Raw genomic sequence first — 19,950 nt, 5'->3', positions numbered from 1 at the left:
TTATTTTTCCTTTAGCAAGGAAGACATCCTATAGCAGACAATCTTTATAATTTTTACCTTGAATTTACGAGAAACAATACACAGACGCTGCTGTTCTGTTTTTTTCCCCCTTGAAAAATTGAAGTCTTCTGTAAAGATAGTGTCATTACAATATGGCTTGAATTTTATGTCTAATATAGAAGATGGCTTTTAAAAGAAGCTAGATGGCAAGAGGGAATTAGTGCTGTCTTGAATGGCAGGAATTAGCTATGGCAGCATTTGTTTTCCAGCTTGGCTCTAACTGGTAGTTCCTGTAACTGACAAAATTCAGCTTCACTTTTTCCTTGGCAACTTGTTGATAAGTCCATTTCTCGAAGATTAAAATCACATCTTAAGACTTTGGTCATCTTTATTCCTGGAACAGCAGTTACAATAATTGGCACAGTTAAAAACGAGTCCTTACTGGGGTTGGCAGATTATAGACTGATGGGCATGTAAGAGTCTGTGATTTAGATCAGTAAAGTATACATACAGGTAAGTGTTGATTTTTCTACAAACCTGGGGAAGCATGAGCTTTGACCTTTACTGTTGATTGCATGCTACAACCATTTGTCATGCATTTTCCCATCAGGCTAAGCCCAGCCAGCTTTTCAGGGAAGGAATCATCCTGCTAAGCACTCCTACCAGTCATCTGCTAAGTATGACAACTATAGAATATACTTGTTGGGGTCGGGGCTTGGCTTAGTGGAAGCACCCTTGCCTGGAAAGAGCAAGGCCCTGGGTTTTGGGCCCCGGCTCTGGTAAAAAAAAAAAAAAAAAAAAACCTCCTGCTTTGGCCGGGAGTTTGGCTTAGTGGTTAAAGTGTTTGCCTAGCATGCATGAAGACCTGGGTTCGATTCCTCGGTACCACATACATAGAAAAAAGCTGGAAGTGGTGCTGAGGCTCAAGTGGTAGAGCTCTAGCCTTGAGAAAAGTCCAAGGACAATGCTCAGGCCCTGAGCTCAAGCCCAGGACTGCCCCCCCCCCAAAAAAGAATATACTTGTGATTTTTCCTTTTTAAATAAAAGTTTAGAATTACTAGAAAAATAATGAGACTATTACATAAAATTCTAATGTTTTCCCATTCAGATGTCTCTCACTACACTGGGGGTTTTTTTTGCATTTTTTTTATTGTAATTAGTAAAAGGGTTACATGATATTTGCCAGATAGAAGGTGCATTAATTCACGTACATTGATACCCTTTCACATGTCTTGGTACCCATTTCCCTCCCCCCCACACACACCCCACCCGTCTTGGTTTTCCCCCTTCCCTATCAAATTTCAAATAACCAAATACAAATAAATTCAATATATCAGATAACAAAGTGAGATACTGTAACAATATGAGATAACCAAGGGACAGCAAAGGAGATGAGAGACAACATAGTACATTAAAGACAACAATCATTCGTTAAATGGCTTTTGTTTCAATATCCTGGAGGTCCTTTCAATTAGCTTCATACTATATGGCCTTATATCTCTGTGTGTTTATGTATGTGTGTATATTATCTATATCCTTAACATTTGAGTAAGTTGCAGACTTGATATTCTTTTTTTTTCTTTTTGGTGCTGTAGAGCTTTAGAGCTTTAACTTGGGGCCTGTGTATGGCCTTTGAGCTCTTTTACTCAGGCTGGTGCTCTACCACTTGAGTCATATCATAGCTCTACTCCCAGCTCTTGTTGGTTAATTGGAGATAGGTGTCTCATAGACTTTCCTGTCTAAGCTGGTTTTAAACTTTAGTCCTCAGATCCCAGCCACTGAAGTGTAGCTAGAATTACAGGCATAATGAGCCACAGTTTCAGTATTCTTTTATAAAAGAACTTGTGTGTGATTCTTAAAATCAAGATTCTTTATGGCTGCAATTTTCAAAATTGGGAATTTTATGTAACACTTAATTGATTTTGAGTATACCATCTTGATAATTCTTCCCTCAAAGAGAGTTGAGAAAACTCAGTTGAATAATATTAGTTATCTCTGTTTCAAATGAGAGCAAAAGACACTTTATTTTTAAAATACTTTAATTTTTTATTTTACCTTTTAAGTGATTATACAAAGGGCTTTTCGATTCAGTACCTCAGTTTCTAAGTGCATTGCATTTTGATCATGTCACTCCTTCCTTTATTCTCCCTCATCTCTCCCACCCATTGATCCCCTCAAGTTACCAGGCCCATTTGTACATGGAATACTAGGACTGTATTTTCCCCAGCCTTCCTCAATCTAGTTGTCTGCCCCCTCAGCACCATTTTTATGCTTATTTTATCTTATTTTGCAACAGTTTGTTTTGCAAATGGGATTCTCTTTCCTTTTGTATACCATTTTAAAGAACACTTTCTTTTTTGTCTTTTATTTTGCCAGTCCTGGGGACTGAACTCAAGGTCTGAGCACTGTCCTTGGGCTTTCCTCAAGATTAGTGCTCTACCACTTGAGCCACAGCACCACTTCCAGCTTTTCTATATATGTGGTACCGAGGAATCAAACCCAGGTCTTCGTGCATGCTAGGCAAACATTCTACCACTAGGCCAAACTTCCGGCACTAAAGAACACTTTCTTAAGCTCTCCCATAACATACACTTGGTTATACCTACTTACCCCACTGGTACTGCCCTACTAAGGAAGACCTCTTGTAGTCCTTATCTCCTCGCTTGTCCAGGAGATAAGCCTTCAGAATTTGTAAATGCTTAAAATGCTAGGTATTTTAAAAGAAATCTAAATTCAGATTAATTCAGCTTCATATCAGAAGGAGTTCAAGTGAGGCACATATGTTATTTATTTATAAGCTTACAGATTTGCCCAGAGAGTAATTGTTGGCAGACTAGATTTTGGGTAGGGGAAAGTAAATGATAGGTAGGAAGAGAAACTGAATTAAACTGATGCTAAATTAGAAACAGAAATAGTTTAAAAACAAATCAGGTATTTAATTTTAGCATCCACTCAGCTATGCATTCAAGCTCATTTCTTTAAACGTTCATACATTTTTCCCTTTCATTAAACCTACAGCACGTATCCTACAGGATGACAGCGTCTCATAGCAAGATTACAACCATTAGGAGCTTGTCCTGTTACTGAGATCATCTCCTTTTTTGTTTTTGCCCTCTTCTTCTTCCTTGTCTTCCATCATCATCATCATCATCATCATCATCATCATCATCATCATCATCATCATCTTTTTTTTGGGGGGGGGATAGGGGAGTCAGTTGTGGAGCTTAAACTCGGGGTCTGGGTTCTGTCCCTGGGCTTTTCTGCTCAAGGCTAGTGCTTTACCACTTTGAGCCACAGCTCTACTGGTTTTCTGGCGGTTAATCGGAGATGAGTCTCATGGACTCTTCTACCTGGGAAGGTTTCGAACCACAATCCTCTGACCTCAGCCTCCTGAGTAATGAGGAATACAGGAGTGAGCTACCACTGCCCAACTATTGTTTTATTTTCGATAATCAAATATGAAACATACCAATTATCTCAAATAAGCAAGACAGAAGATTAAAAACGCTTAAAGGGAGTGTAGATAATTTATATTTTTCTAACACTAATTTAGCAAAATTAGTGTCTTGTTTGGTATTATCCAAGTAAGACACTAATTCTCTACCTCAGTAGTCAGTATTTCTGCAGAGGATGCAGGTCCAGTTGAAGTTCACTCCTGGCCAAGGCATAGATGTTTCAGAGACCAAGATAACCCCTCCTCAATTCTCTTCAGATACAAGTCAACAAGAGGAGGAAGTATCAGGTCACAGGTGTTTCCTCTGCTGTTCAGAATAACTTCAGTTCATAATGTAAAATTTTATGTGCATGTAATTTTATTGCTCAACTTCATGGTATCAAAGGAGGTAGAAGACTTATTCCATACTTGTAGGAAGTTTAACTTCTAAATATTAATACCAAGAAATAAAATGGAAGTCTATCTATCTTGCACACAGCTGGATGAAAAAAAATGTGCACTGGGCCGTGAATTTGGCCTAGTGGTAGAGTGCTTGCCTAGCATGCATGAAAACCTGGGTTCAATTCCTTGGTACCACATACATAGAAAAAAGAGCCAGAAGTGGTGCTGGGGCTAAAGTGGTAGAGCTCTAGCCTTGAGAAAGTCCAAGGACAGTGCTCAGGCCCTGGCAAGAAAGAAAGAGAGAGAGAGACAGAGACAGAGACAGAGACAGAGACAGAGACAGAGACAGAAAGAAGGAAGGAAAGAAAGAAGGAAGGAAAGAAAGAAAGAAAGAAAGAAGGAAAGAAAGAAAGAAGGAAAGAGAAAGAAAGAAAAAAAGGTGCATATGCATTTATAGACACTTTTGGGGCTTCTCAAATTTCTCTTTCCTTGAATTGGTCAAAATAAACCTGATCTTATTCTTCTGGTAGTATTAGAGAAAGTAGTAGGATGGAAATTCACGGGTAGTCCCCCTGAGTATGCCTTTGACGGTTTATGGTTGTAGAATGATTTGTAGTCAGGGTACTTGAGAGGATTGGGTAGATGGACCTTCAGGAGCAGCTGTTTCTCTCAGTATCTTAATCTTGCTTTTCTCGTATTTTGTTTTGCCTTAATACCACTCCTTTATTCTCTGCTGTAATCTAGTCTATAAATGCAAGATTTAAAAAAATCAATTGATGAATTCTTAAAATACCCAAACAAGTTCATAAGAAGGAAAGATTATTTATCGAGCATTAATTGTCAGTTTCAGTGAGAACTGAAAAAGCAAGCCTATCGGGAACAGTAGGATTTAGTTAGGCAGGAAGGAAAGTTTTTGCTAACACTGACGCTAAAGTAAGGATGAACTGTGCCAAGGATCAGCCACAGAGCGTGACTGCTGCAGTCCTTGTTGGCCTGGCATGTTTTGTGGAACAGCCACCTCTTAGAATTTAGCTTCATTAGATGGTGTCGTGAAGTGGCACTTGACTAAAGATAGGCACTGTGGATTTTCAGGAGAGTCCCGAAGTGCTTTGTAGGTTTATAGGCGATCAGCCCCCATGTGCACCTTTTGTAAGAAGGTCTGATTTACATGAGCTGTCAGAAACTAGCAGAGGGCTTGAGAAGAGAAAGCCTTGACTTCTGCCTGTAGGGCCCACACAGAGCTGAAAAGACATGCTTTGCCTTTTCTCATTATTAAAAGAAACAGAATTTCAAATGAAGATATATGGCTTTTCATGTGAAGGGACCTTTTTGTATTCCTACAAGTAATCAGGAAAATTTTTTGTAGATGGATTTTTTTTTTTCAGATAATAGAACATATCTTAAATCCAAGATTAAGGCCAAGGTATGACAGATGGAACACAGCATAGCAAAAGAGACGAGAGAATGATGGAGAGAGACACTGATTTTATATCAATTAAATGTTATTGCATAGAAATTCAGAGGGGTTAATGGGACTAGGAAAGATATAGGATGAAAAATCTTAGAAATTATTTTCTCTTTTAAAAAAATCCCTCCCCACCCCCGTGTGGTATAGGGGACTGAACTGAGGCCTCGTGCTATTAAGCATGCACTCTAACATTGGAATTGCACCTCCAGTCCCATTTTGCCTTTGTTATTTATTTTCAAGACAGGGTTTCCCTTCCTGCCCATACTAGCCTGGCCTGCTGTCTGCTGTGCTTGCCCATTGCTGAGGATGTCAGGCATCTGTCACTATTCCCAACCATTTTGGTGGCATAGATCATCATGACGCATGACTTCTGAGTGTTCTGTTGCCATAATTCAAACTGCCCTCCAGGGTAGTTTGTCTCCATGCCTGGAAATAGCATCCAATTGTGGAGCACTTTCCTTGGCATGCACGGGGACCTGGTTTTGATTCTCAAGAGGAGAGAGAGAAGGTTTCTCCATAGAAATTTAGTAGGTTCTGCATTCTGTCATGAGGCACAAAATCAGATACTTAGGAGATTTTTGAGGCCTTACATTTTTTGAGCACACCAAGAATTGCAGAGCCCTCCATAGCTTTGATGTATTCTCAAGATAATCAGCCCTTGTGCACTCCCTTCCCCCATCCCCATATTGTATTCTCCACAGAAGAGTCGTAGATCTTCAGTCTCCAGATTGTAAGGCAGCCTACTCTCAGCTATCTCTGATAGCAAAGGAGAGAGGTAGAAAAACTGAATGGGAGATGGGGGAGGGTAGGGGTAAGACTGGAGAAGGGGGGGGGCGGGGGGTGATGTTCATAGTTGTTTTTTGTTTGTTTGTTTGTTTGTTTTTTGCCTCTCAAGGTTATAGACAGCTGACTTTAAATGGCTGTGATCCAGGTCTTGGCATCTATATGTATTTTAAGCTCAATTAATCTCCATGTCAAATGAAGATGATGGCATTCTCCACAACAACATAATAGCCCTCAGAACCTCATTCTGTTTCCACATAATGGATTAATAAACTAATTTTTTCAAAAGTGTGCTAGGGTCATTAGAAAGATAAGAAGGAAAAAAAAGTCCTAGTCAAAGTACAAAAAATTATTTTTAGTATCTGTGGCACTCAGAGTAAGATGCTAGGAGAAGATGGATGTAACCCCCCCTTTACACTCTGAAGCCAAACATGGAAGGAGACAGCAAAACCTACAAAACAGTGTTGTTTTTTCTTTCATTTCTTTTTATCAGTTTTTTCCAGTGTGTACTGTTTTTGTCATGATCAGAGGTTTTAGCAGCTTAAGGTTCTTTTAAATGGTGGAAGGAGAGAGCCATGATATTCATTAATTACTGCTCTTCCTGATGTTTGCACAGGCTGTCGGGATCATAAATGTCAATCTGTCAAAAGACTCTGATAGGTTCTAAAAATCTGATTGAGTACCTCAAAAGCTGTCATAGAGCCTGAGATTAAACAGATTCATCTTTCTTATGTAGAAGTAAGGGAAGGTGTAGGTGAAAGGAATAGAAAAGGCCCTCTTTCCTTTGTTGCCAGTTTTCTTTCCTGTTCTATATATTGAGTATGGGCTTGCACAGAAAGCTCCACGTCCACCTGAGATGTCACAGTCCCCAGCAATGGTTAGCAGCCTGGGGTGCTAGCTGCCAGCCCCATGGTGACAGGAGATTAAGAGAGACTGGAATGCAGCACTGACAAGCCTGACACAGTTTATTTGGAAATTTCCAGGAGAGAACATGAGGAATAAAGACAAGAACAGTGACAGTAAGGAACAAATGTGAATTTCTGTCAGAGACAAACAGAATTTTAGAAGAAGTAGCTCTGTTTGTTGTCTCCAGTGAAGCTTGCCAGCTAAAATGTGTTCCTAAATTGAAAGTCTTAACACCAGTTTTTTGTGGGGTTTTGTTGTTGTTTTGGGGGGGCAATTGGCTAGGAACATATAGTTAGAATTTCTTTCTTCAGAAGATTGTTTTTAAGTCATAATCATTGTATTTGTTTTCTGTTACAAATTAAGCAGTGGTTGCTGACATGGATAAAATACGTAGAAGATGTGATGTGGTATCTTTGTCATCCTTCTGAACCTTGGCAGGGAGCAGGAGGGGTCTTCTGAGTCCCAAGAGCTGAGAACCTAGCACGGGAGTACAGTAGTGTGCGTGGGTATACCCAGACTAGATTATCTTCTCAAGAGAAGGCATACTGGAAGAAATCTGCATTGTTGGCTCTTTATGAAGGACCTTAATTAGAAGTCAGTCTCAACCCCTGGGGTGGGAACAGTCTCTAGCTTGCTACTATAGTCCTCCTGCTGCTAACGAGCATGCTCCTTGCAAAGACTCGTTTCTTCTGACAGTTAAAGCTGCACATGAGAGTTATTTCTGCTCACCTTGCTCTTCACATTTAACCCTTACCTCCCAAGTTAAGAGAGTGCAAGTAGATTAATTAGGTGTTTTCTGTCATTATTTTAGGAAAGTGAAAATGCTTCGAGGTACCATAAATGATATTTGTAGGCAAAAAGTAAATAGCCAACATCTAATTTATTCCCATATGAGCAGTACATGATTCCTTTAATGCTAGCCATGTGTGGATCCTTTTCTGGTTGTCTTGTTCTAATTGACATTAAATTTATAATTGAATAGTTGAATTATTTATTCAGTTCATTATTATGCAATTACAGTCCCAGCCCTGGACATCTGTTTCTCTTATTTAGGAAACTTACTCCTTGGCACAAGGTTTCATTAAGTAATTAACAGAGGAGATGTAAATTTCTTACACAGACATGATGGTCCTATAGATTGCTGTTTATTTCATTAGCTTTGAATTAAAACACAGAGTTGACTGGTGAAAAGACGCTAAAGAATGATTTGCCTCACCAAGAAGTTACCTAAGCACAGTCACCTTGCTGGATGGCATATATATGTATGTATGTATGTGTGTGTATATATATATATATATATACACACACATACATACATACATATATATGTGCAAGGTAGACCATGGGAGAGATTTCTGTCCCTTTAATACAGACCATCAGCTGAAGATGGAGCTAAGGGAAAATAAAAACTCCAGATTCTCTCTGTATGCAGAAGCCTTGGGTGAAAGGCTTGTGCAGATGCTGGGGCATTGACTCTTGGCAAACCACTAGTGTTCCTTGGGGCTCTGTGAGGACAGCTAGCGCAGTAAGGCCTGAAGCTGTGGGAAACACCAGAAAGCTCCTTTAGAACCTGTCATTTTAGGAGTAGTCAGTGAGTTCTGTGTACAATCAACCAATAATATGGTAGACTTTATATTAAATTATATATCATATATAATGTATATTATAATGTGGTAGGCTTATATTAATGTAGAATAGATAAAGGGAAATTTCAACATGCAGCCCTATGGATTTTCTTTGGCATTATTTAATGCTCTTTAATCAGATATAGTCTGATTTAAAAAATGAGAGGAAAATAGGTCAAAACTAGACAAGCAAGCCTCTTCATTTTGGGGGAATCCCATCAAAGCAGATAATTTGGTGATGATGGATTGTGATTATGCCTATGTGAATACGGTTCTCTTTCCCAGTCATCGAGTTAAAAAAATAAATCACTTATCACCCTCTTCCTTATTTGAAAGTAGCAGTGGGGTAGCATTGCCCTCTCATTTTTCTCTCCCTTCCTCCTCAACTTTCTTTCCATGGAAGTTACATTATCTTGACAATGGTGGGTGCTCCACACGTAGACAGTGCGTTGACAGTTTGGGCCAGACTCATGAGAACTCTTAGTGTGAACTCTAAGAACTCTAAGCCTAGAATGGTCCTGTTTTTATATTATAAGTGTGTTATTAGTGTATAAGACCCTCTAACTTTTAACAACATTGATGACAAAGAAATTTTCAGCTACTTCTGTCTTATATGGCTCACTACCTTTCATCCCATGTTGGAGGATAATTTCTTGTTAGGATACTTCAAATTTAGACTCTCCAACTAATTTTTAAAAACTGGTTAGGGTTTTTGCTCTAGTATTTTTTTTTTTTTTGAGCCAGTCCTGGGCTTGAGCTCAGGGCCTGAGCACTGTCCTTGGGTTTTCTCAAGGCTAGAGCTCTACCACTTGAGCCTCATCGCCACTTCCGGCTTTTTTCTACATACATGGTACTGAGGAATTGAACCCGGGTCTTTGTGCATGGTAGGCAGCACTCTACCAAGCTCCCAGCCCCTTGCTCTAGAATTTTTAGGGAGTGTATGCAGCCAGCTGCATAGCTGGTAATCCTGGCTCACCCTGGTAATCCTAGGTACTCAGGAAGCTGAGATCTGAAGATCATGGTTTGAAACCAGCTCAGTCAGGAAAGTCTGTGAACCTTTTTTTTTTTTTTTTTTTTTGTCATGGAGCTTGAATTTGGCCTGGGCGTTGACCCTGAGCTCTTCAGCTCAAAGCTACCAATCTACCCTGGAGCCAAGCCCCACTTCTCATTTTCTAGAGGTTAATTAGAGATAAGAGTCTCAGGTCCTTTTGTGCCCAGGCTGGCTTTGAACCTTGATCCTCAGATCTCAGCCCCCTGAGCAGCTAGGATTATAGGTGTGAGCCACTGTGCCAGCCTGTGAAACTCTTTGTGTCTAGTTAACCACCAAAAAGCCAGACGTGGAACTGTGGCTCTAATGGTAGAGGGTTAGTTTGAACAAAAAAGCTCAAGGACAGCACCCAAACCCTGAGTTCAAGCTCTAGAACCAGTATACCCACCAACAAGGGACAGTATGTCTAAATAAAGTTATTATACGAATAGTACCATTGCAGGTTTGTGAAAAAGAACCCTCAGGAAACCAATGTGGTTCACACAAAGTGAATTCCTTTTGGCTGGTTGCTTTGTGACAATTTAGATTTAGATTGTTGCCTGCTCCTCTTGTAGAAGGGGCGTGGGTCTAGTAGGGCAGGCCCCTTGAATTGCCACACAGCCTGGCTTTGGACAGCTTCTCCCCTCAGCAGAGTAGGAAATTGGTCCATCCTAGTTTCAGTTGTTTTCATCAAAAGCCTTATTTAGTTGGTTTGTACTGGAGGAAAATGTCATTCAGGACTGCAAGAATTAAATGAGATGAAAAATGAAGTTTGCAGTTGCCAAAAATGGTGCATGGCCTCTATATGCCATTGCCCTAAGTGGTGGGGGTGGGGCTCACTCTTGGGACCAGAGAATGATTTTTCTTGCTGAGAGGGAGGCTAGGGAAAGGTATCAGACAACCTTCTATATCAGCATGCTGCTGCTTCTCACTCAAGGTACTTAAAGTACAAGATCCAGGACCAGATTCGTTCATTGTAGAAATATTTACTGAGCCGAGGAATGATGTATGAAGGACGGGGGCACATCATTGAACAAAGTGAAATTTTCTGCCCTTCAAGAGTTTATTTTCTCCTATGGTAGCTAGTTTTGTTTTTTTTTTTCCCAAGGAGGGAATCTCTAATGGTAGCTAGGTTTTTAAAGAATTTATTACAATGACCACATACCTGATAGACACAAAGAAGGAGGGAAGAATTCGTTTTGCTCATGGTTTCAGACGTCTTGTTCCCTCATGGTGGGGAGGGCATGATGACCCAGAGCAACTCCCATCATGGTGATAGGAAGCAGGGGCCATTACAGAAAGGGACCAGGGTGTCCTGAAGAGGCATCCATAGAGACCTGCTTCCTTCAGCCAGTCTTTGAATAGTCAGCTCAAACTTTGAATCCATCAGTGGATTAAACGACTGATTTATGATCTAATCCTCTCTGGAAATACTCCCATATATGCAAAAGTCTGCTTCACTAATCTTCTAGGCATTTCTCAATCCAATCAAGTTGATACTCTAGATTAACTGTCACAAGAGATAAGTACTGTGTGGGTGGGGGATGAGAAGGGAGAAGGCTGTGAAAGTGTGAGGGTAGGGTGGTCTAGAAAAGATGATTCATTGAAGATTTGACTGTGGAGCAGAGACTTAAAGGAAATGGTATCCCACAAAGATCTGTGTGAATAGTGTCCACAGATAGAAAGCTGAACGTGCCATTGTCTGGAGATAGTGGATGGCAAGGAGGCTAGGAAAGAGCAAAAGGAGTCAATCACCCAGGAGTTGTGAGAGAGATGCAAGGAAAGCACATTGTCCGAGTCTTTGGAGGGTCACTCAAGAGGAGAGCAAGAGGTTTTGAGCAGGGAAATACTGTGATTTAACTTGGGGTTACTTGGCTGCTATGTGGGAAATGGACAAATAGGTGAGCAGGAAGAGCAGTACTAGACTGGCAGAGACGATTTTGGCTCAGGCCAAGGCCTAGTGATGGAGGGGTTGAGGAGTAGGAGGCTCTGGAATACCCTGAGGATAGACATTCTTTCCCAGAGCAACTTAGCACACACACTTTACAGCCTTGGCAAGAGGTGCATCCCTGCCATGCAATCCGTGGCTCAGCCCCCTGATGCTGCCACCGCTTCTTTGGAAAGCAGACATTACTTACAACCTGCCTGTGACATGAACTTTATTGCATTATAGTTCCTTGGGCTATATGGGCACACTACATCACCTTCCACTTCCTGTTGTGCCACAGCCTCTAGTGTCATGTTGCTACTGTTACTACCCCACATTGAAGGCTGGGCTTGCTAGTTTGTAAACAATCTAGGGCATTTTCTCACTCTTAACGAAGACTGACTTATTTTCAATACTAGAGCCTTATCCTTCCCAGTTTACTAGAAACTTGAGTGAGTTTACTAGAAAAGGTTGCTAGTAACTAAAAAAGAATGCTGGGCTTGAGTATAGAGTTGTGTTAAGCATAGTGGTATAAAGATACTTGAGCTGGGGGTGCTGGTGCAAACCTGTAGTCCCACATTCAGAAGACTGACACCAGGAACATGAGGTCAGCCCACCTGATTGAGGCCAGTCCCAGTTCTCCACCAGCCTGAGAAACATGGTGAAACCCTTTCTCAAGAAATAAATTAGGGGCCGGGAGTTTGGCCTAGTGGTAGAGTACTTGCCTAGCATGCATGAAGACCCAGGTTCAATTCCTTGGTACCACATACTTAGAAAAAGCCAGAAGTGGTGCTGAGGCTCAAGTGGTAGAGCTCTAGCCTTGAGAAAAATCCAAGGACAGTGCTCAGGCCCTGAGCTCAAGCCCAGGACTGGAAAAAAAAAAAATTAGTTACAGTCCCTTCCAATATCTGGAGTCCATTGTAGCATGAGTACTAACAAAGACAAGATTTCTTTTCCAGCTGGAATGCCTCCTCCTTGCAACTTGGCTCTCTTTAAAACAACAACCCAGAATTGATTTTTGTGAGCCATCCCTACCTCTTCTCCAGCTCAGGCCTCACTTGCAGAAACCAGCTCCAAAGGTACAAGCTTGTCATAGTTGGCACCACATAAGCCAGACAAGTGAAACCAGGTCCTTTTTGAGCAGGGGCAGTCACCTGGCCAGAAGACAGTATTGGTAGTAGTCAGTTGTACTTGCAAGGCAAAACATTAACCTGATCCCAAATGTGCTTTTTGGTCAGATTCACAGTCTGAAAATGAGGCTTCACCAGTGAAGCGGCCACGACTGCTGGAGAGGACTGAACGGGCTGAGGAAGCCAGCCGGTCTAAACAGAAGAGTCGACGTCGGTGCTTCCAGTGCCAAACCAAACTGGAGCTGGTGCAGCAGGAATTAGGATCGTGTCGCTGTGGTAAGTGTCTTCCCCTGTGGAACCTATTGCGCAGCTGTGGAAGTGATCCTGCAGTAGCCGAAGCCTGTCTTTCCTTAACGCTTTCTTGTAAGCTGTGGGGTTAGAGCTTGAGCACCAGGAGCCCCGGGTTCTTGCTTTTGGATACTCTTTATCCCCCCACCCCACTGTTGTAAGTTATAATTTACATCACCAAAGCCTGTCCCTGTTGCTTACCACACTGGCTCCTCTCCATTCATGATTTTACGAATGAGCCAAACAGGCAACATTTTGTGACATATACCATAAAATCCAGATGTTAATTCTAAATGACCTTCTTACCAGTTACAGTAAATTAGGAGATTTCCCCTCATAACCTTTTAACATTAAGGTTTGATTGGAAATTTTCTTTGATGAATCTCTCAATTCATGGGAAGAGTTAACAGTGGTAATAATTATAAAGTAACTCTGCCTTCTCGGTTCTCAAGTGTGATAACATCTCTCAGGGTCGCTGCCAGGAGTGTGTTTAGGATCTTTATGCTTTTTTGTACTAGAACACAACTTAGGTCAGTTCTTCCTCACCTCTTGACCACATGCATTGCATTACTTAGAGGTAAAACGTTGGACCCATGTTGTGTTCGTTTTCTTGGCCTATTTTTTACTTTCTGTTATTAAACGGACCACCCTTTGACTGGACCTAACTTCTGAGAAATTACCTTTAAGGCTCCCACCTCTGAAACAGCCATGAAATGGCACTATTACGAGCATTGATAAAGTTGCATTTCCTGCATCTGTCTTCTGGAGAGAAAGTCTGTGGCACTTCAATTGCCCCTCATTTATCTGTCCATTTTGGAGATGACAGGGCAGAGCAGCTAGACTGGCTTCTCCTGGAAAGTGAGCTGTATGTAGCATCTGTTCTGGCATGAGCTGTTTGTCGCACACTGCTGTGTGGTGCCGCCAGATTAAAAGTACAAGTTCAGCTGTAGGAACAGGTGCAGGGTGGGGTCCGAGAACCACTCCTTCTGGGGCATTCACTCAGGTTGTTCAGCGCTGCAGAAGGCTATCAGGAAGGGGATTGACATGAGGGGTAGGGGCAGAGGCTGTCAGCAGAGCTGGCAGATTCTAGTATTTGATGTGTACCAGCCCTGGGACTAGTGTTCTACCTCTTCAGCCACAACTCCAATTCCAGCTTTTTTGGTGATTAGAGATCAAGTCCCACAGACTTCCCTACTCCAGCTGGCTTCAAACCACAATCCTTAGATTTCAGACTCCTGAGTTCCTAGGATTATAGCCATGAGCCACTAGCACCCAACTCTAGCACTTTATTCTAGCTCAACTCTTAAGAGAATTTTAGAACATTTTAAAATTCTTGGTGAAACAGCAGAGACACGATACTGTGGTCTGCCACGGAAACTATGAAAGTTTTTCCTCCTGCCTGTAATCCTAGCTATTCAGAAATCTGAGATCTGAGGATCATGGTTCAAAGCCAGCCTGGGCAGAGAAGTCTGTGAGATTCTTAGCTCCAATTAATCATCAGAAAACTGGAAGTGATAGTGCAAAAGCTCAGTGACAGCATCCAAGCCCTGAGTTTAAGCCCCATAAGCCGCCCCCCCCCACAAAAAATGTGGGGTGGGAGGGGATGGAATGGGGTTTTCTAATCCTTTGAGGCTTGCAAATTCTTGTCTTTAGTTGTTCCTCAGGCACAATGGTCAGATATTTCACTACCCACGTTCCTATTTTCTTTTTGGAAAGTAACTGAATCCTCAGTATTATTACACAGGATTTGCCACGGCAGATACAGCATTTGGTCCACCAAATGGCTGTCTTGCCTCTTGACAGTGACTAATGCTTCTTCTCTTGTTAGGCAAGCAGTGAGAATTCACAATGTAGCATGTAATCCAGAAGTAATGTAACACATCTCCTGGTTTTCCTTTCATCTTTGATGTAGTTTCCTTAAGGTGTTAGCACCTAGCTAAAATCAAGAAATAGATGACACCCCATGCCCTCAGCCAAACCACCTCAGCCAGACCACCTTGACCATCTGACTGTTCTGCTAGGCTTTTCATCCTCATTTGGACCCTGAGCTAAATGTCTGTTGATCTTAGCATAGTCATGCATTTTTCCCCCTAGTTATCTAGCATCTAGTCCCTTACCTTGTGCAGTTCTGAAGGTCTGCTCAGAGAAAGATTAGACTTTTCTGTTGAGGAAGAAAGCCCTGAGCTCTATGTGGTCAGCTCTGTGCGACAGAGCTAGGAGTTCAGTTGGGCTCACTGAAAATCTTTCACCATGTGCCCAGAAAAATGATGGTGCCACCTGTCACACTTTTAAGAGATGAAGAACAGGGGCCGGGAGTTTGGTCTAGTGGTTAAAGTGCTTGCCTAGTATACATGAAGACCCGGGTTCAATTCCTCGGTACCACATACATAGGAAAACAAAAAGCTGGAAGTGGTGCTGAGGCTCAAGTGGTAGAGCTCTAGCCTTGAGAAAGTCCAAGGACAGTGGTCAGGCCCTGAGCTCAAGCCCAGGACTAGCAAAAAAAAAAAAAAAAAAGAGAGAGAGAGATGAAGGACAGCAGTGGAAACTTTTACCTCTGGGACTACCTTTGACAAATAGCTTTTGTGTTCCTCACGCCTGTCTGCCTTGTTGGAAAGGGTAAGTTGTATGGTTATTTCCTTGAGGATTCATGGAGTGCTAGAGAAATACTTAACTGCCATGAGAGGTTTTAGAGGGTAAAAGACAGAAATTTACTACTGAAAGTGAAGACTCAGGACAGAGTTTGAACCCAAACAGAACACTTCTTCACTTCAGAATATCTTTTTTTAATATATATATATATATATATATATTTCACAATCTTTTCTTCCACTCCATACAGGTTATTAACTGCTGACAAGAAATTCACATCTCATAAATAATGCTTAAGAGCTATTGCTATATAAATTGAATGTGTTATGAATTGTGATGGGCCTTTTTGTAGCATTCGATGCCTAGAGCAGGAAGAACAGAGGATGTCATTTTCATTAATTTCTAATGAGGTGCCAATTAAAGGCAGAGAAGAAGCTCCAAAGGGAAGAGTGGCCAGGCTCTCCTGAATCCTCCGCCTCGGGGCTGTCATCCAAGCACTGCCAGCAAAGCCTTCTCTAAAAATTCCATTAAATTACAGTCTCATCCAGAGCACACACAGACACATTCAGCTTCCTTTTGATCTTCAAAAGAGCAATTTGTAAAGCGTGTTCTGAGCCTTCTCACATAGGGAATAGCTATCGCTGATAGGAATTGTTAATTGCCAGGACACCATACTCATGGATTTGTCAGTGAGGAGGTGAATTTTGAGGATTAATTTTCCTCTGCCTCACTGTGAGGAGATAACCTTTAAGTCAACAATACCAAAGTAACAGCCTTTCCCTGTGAAATCTTTCAGGGTGCCAATTAGGAAAGGCATGTGGCAAGGCTGGGATGGTATCCTGCACCCCAGAGCATCCTCACTGCTTCTCACAGCACGCAGTTACACAGAAGGAATGTGTTTGTATGTTTCATTTTTTACTCAGTAGGCAAATGGATGAGCTTGTTCTCCTTACAGGACCCTTGTCTCTTGAAATGCCACCTAGAGGACATAACTTCTGATATCTGCCATCCTCCTCAGACCTGGGCCACATTTCAGCCACCTGACTGTTGTATTCTCTAAGTAGGTTTTTGCATAACGCCCACAAAATGGCATGTTAATTGCTGTGTGGTTCCTCAGAAATAACAATTAATTCATAAATACCAATCTGAGAGCTTGCATAAGATTCAACATGTTTTCAGTTGATAGTGACTTAGCAAACTGTAAGCAGATAGGCTCTCTTTTGGACAGTAGTGTTTTTATTAGGCTCACGAGGAATATGACTTTATTGATTTCAAAGTAAGTTTTTTGATTCCATTTTGAAGCTCAGTGTGTTGTAGCTGTGGCCTCTGAAGTATTTTATTTTGTTCGTGTACCTCTGTGGCCCTCTCTACCCTACTGTGCATTGTCAAGCCAAATTCAGCAAGTACTTATTGAGATGACTGTGTGCAAAACATTTTGCTGGGTGTTATGGGGAATAGAGGATTCCTTGTATAGCACAGAAAAAATACAGATTGTAGGAACTCAAGTCTAGGTTAAACGTGAGGGACATCAGAATCACCTTGAGTATGTCTTAAAACAGACTGGTGAGGCTCATTCCTGCAGTCCTAGCCAGTGTTATGGTTTAAGGCCACCAAAAGAAAAGTTCAGGAAACTCCCATCTCAATCCATGGCCAGGTTCTGTGGTGTGTGTCCATCATCCCAAGCTACATAGGTGGCCGAGATTGGGAGGATTGTAATACCAGGCCAGCCATAGGCAGGTAAGTCCATGAACTCGTAACCTCCATGATGGGAAGCTAGACAGTGCTGCGTGTCTGTGAGACCCTTAATGAAAAATAGCCAACAGAAAGTGGGAGGTGTCGCTTAGCAGTATGGCACCACCTAAGCATGTGTTAAGTAGGGTCCTGAATTCAAACACCAGTACTGCCCAAACAAAATATTACCTTGTCCCTCCGAAAAATGGTCTCACAGAAGTTGAGCACCACTCCTGGATGTTTTCAGTAAAACAGGCACCAGATTATGTCGATATTGCCAGTCCTAGGACCATATTTTGAGAACCTTGCTTCTCATTAAAAATGTCCTCTAGACCCAGCATCCATTAGTGGTTCTTGCTTGAGCCTACCTTTATTACTATGGTTACAAAATAATGATCAGTTTTTAAAATTGGTTTTGGTAGCAGCTGGGTTTCAGCTCAGGGTTCATGCATGTGCAAGGCAGGGACTGCCAGGTGAGCCATGCCCCAACATGTGCCCTTTTGGGTCTGTAGTGAGCACCATGAAGGAGAGTGCCCTCCAGGCAGTGTGCTGGAGCCATAGCCCGAACCATGCCAGTGCATTGGCAGACTTGGCAGCTGGTCTGTAGTCCAGTGTTAGTGATAAAAGAAGCACCACATACTAGGGTAGAAGCCCTCTGGGTAGCTGCCCTACGTAGCACCCTTCTTTATGGAGGACATGGGAAGATCATTGTGAATGGAAATGAATTGGTGGTTTTCATTGTTGTTGTTCCAGTAGCAAAGTTTGTGTTCATTCTTTTTAATTTGCCCTGCAAAGATTTCTTTTAACAACTACATTTTACATACTATGTAATTTACCGAGTTTTGCAATGATGTGAGTTTTAGTGAACTTACATGTGACAATCTCTCCATTCAGTCTTAAAAGTATTTCCATCATCTCTTACTTCTCTGCCCGGTGATCTCTCCACCTTCCTGCCTAGTCCCAGACGACCAATGCACATTCGCTTTGTGTGGCTGTGGTGTTGCTTTTTCTCTAGAAGTTTAGTATCAGTGGATTCATGTGGTATGTAGCCTTATATCAGCATGCTGATATCGAGAGAGCCCCATGGTGTTAGGAATCAGCAATTCATTCTTTGACAGTGCTGCATTGAATGGATATGCCACATTTCTTTATCCATGTTGGCAAACATTTTTAATACTATTATGAATAGAGCTGCAGTAGACATTCTTATAAAAGCCTTGGTGTGGACAGACATGTGTTTAATGTTTCTTGGGTAGATATATTGGAATGGAATTGTTAGATTAAGTGCTAACATTTGAGAAACTTTCATCACTTTTTATAGGAGGCTTGTACCATTCTGCATTCTCATGAGCAAAGCATTCGTGTTCTAGTTTCTCTGTGTCCTTGTCATCATTTATGAGTCAATCTTTTCTAATGTGTATGTGCTAATATTCCCCTGAGGTATATTAATTTGTATCTCCTTAATGTCAAGTGATAATGAACGTATTTTGTTTTGAGACCAGGTCTGTGAGTGAGCCCAGTTGACCTTGAATTTGTCATCCTTCTGCCTCAGCCTTTCCAGATGCCAGGATTGCAGGCTTAAAGATCTTTCCCTGTGCATTGTGGCTACAACATACATCAACATACATCGTTGTAAAGAATCTGTTCACAGCTGGGTGCTGTGGTTCATGCCTGTAATCCTAACTGAGATCTGAGGATTGTGGTTCAAAGCCAGCTTCGGCACTAAAGACTTTGAGACTCAGAGCAAACCAGAAGTGCGCTGTGGCTCAAGGGGTATGGCGGTAGCCTTGAGCTGAAAAGCTCAGGGACAACACCCAGGCCCAGAGTTCAAGCCCCACAACCGCCCCCCTGCCCCCCCCAAAAAAGAATCTATTCACATTTCAATTTTTTTTATAAATTGTACAGTTTTTACAAAAAAATGCCATCATAACAGTATTTCAATACATGTGATGTTATTCTGTTTACTTTCAGCCATGTTTTATATTCTTCATCCTATCTTTTGTTGAATTCCCAAAATTTTAGTTTTAAGTTGCTGTTGTGAATAGATTTTTTTTTAACTTTTAGAGTGTTTGATGCCTTTTAGAAAAAGTTGTTTGAACCAGATGCACTGAGTGTGGTGTATATACCTGTGATCCCAGCTATATAGGAGATAGAGAGAGGAAAATCATGGTCCAAAGTCAGCCCTGGCAAAAATGTTAGCAGGATTTTTTTGTTGTTGTTGGGGGGTGTCATGGGGCTTGAACTCTGGCCTGGACAGTGTCCCTGAGGTCTTCAGCTCAAGGCTACTGCCCCACCGCTGGGCCTGGGCGTTGTCCCTGAGCTCTTCAGCTCCAGGATACTGCTCTACCCTTGAGCTACAGTCCCATTTCTCATTTACTAGTGATTAACTGGAGAGTCTATATCGGCTTTGTATTGTTTGTATTGCCCAGGCTGGCTTTGAACTGTGATCCTCAGACCTCAGCCTCAGGAGTAGCTAGTAGGATTACAGATGTAAGCCACCACAGCCGGCTTTACCAGGAATTTTTAAATCTAGCTGGGTACGGTGACAGGCATCTCTGATGCCCAAAAGCCAGGAGATAGGACTGATGCCCAAAGCCAGGCAAATGCCTGCGGTCCAATCTGAAAAATAAAGAGTAGACTT

General features: G+C 41.8%; 1 protein-coding gene across 3 annotated transcripts in view; it reads left to right on the top strand.

The window, feature by feature from the left end:
* Zfand3 (zinc finger AN1-type containing 3) overlaps positions 1 to 19,950 on the top strand; it is a 194,698-nt gene that overhangs the window by 158,417 nt on the left and 16,331 nt on the right. For all 3 annotated transcript variants that reach the window (XM_090355748.1, XM_090355746.1, XM_090355747.1), the window contains one exon: positions 12,810 to 12,977. In XM_090355748.1, the coding sequence (XP_090211874.1) occupies positions 12,810 to 12,977 (168 nt within the window). The remainder of the gene's footprint in view (positions 1 to 12,809; positions 12,978 to 19,950) is intronic.

Source organism: Megascapheus bottae, chromosome 22 (genome assembly GCF_031878675.1).
Source record: "Megascapheus bottae isolate mThoBot1 chromosome 22, mThoBot2.hap1, whole genome shotgun sequence".
In the NCBI taxonomy this organism is placed as follows: domain Eukaryota; kingdom Metazoa; phylum Chordata; class Mammalia; order Rodentia; family Geomyidae; genus Megascapheus; species Megascapheus bottae.
The sequence above is the reverse complement of the archived record's forward strand: the minus strand, read 5'-3'. Positions and strand labels throughout refer to the sequence as shown.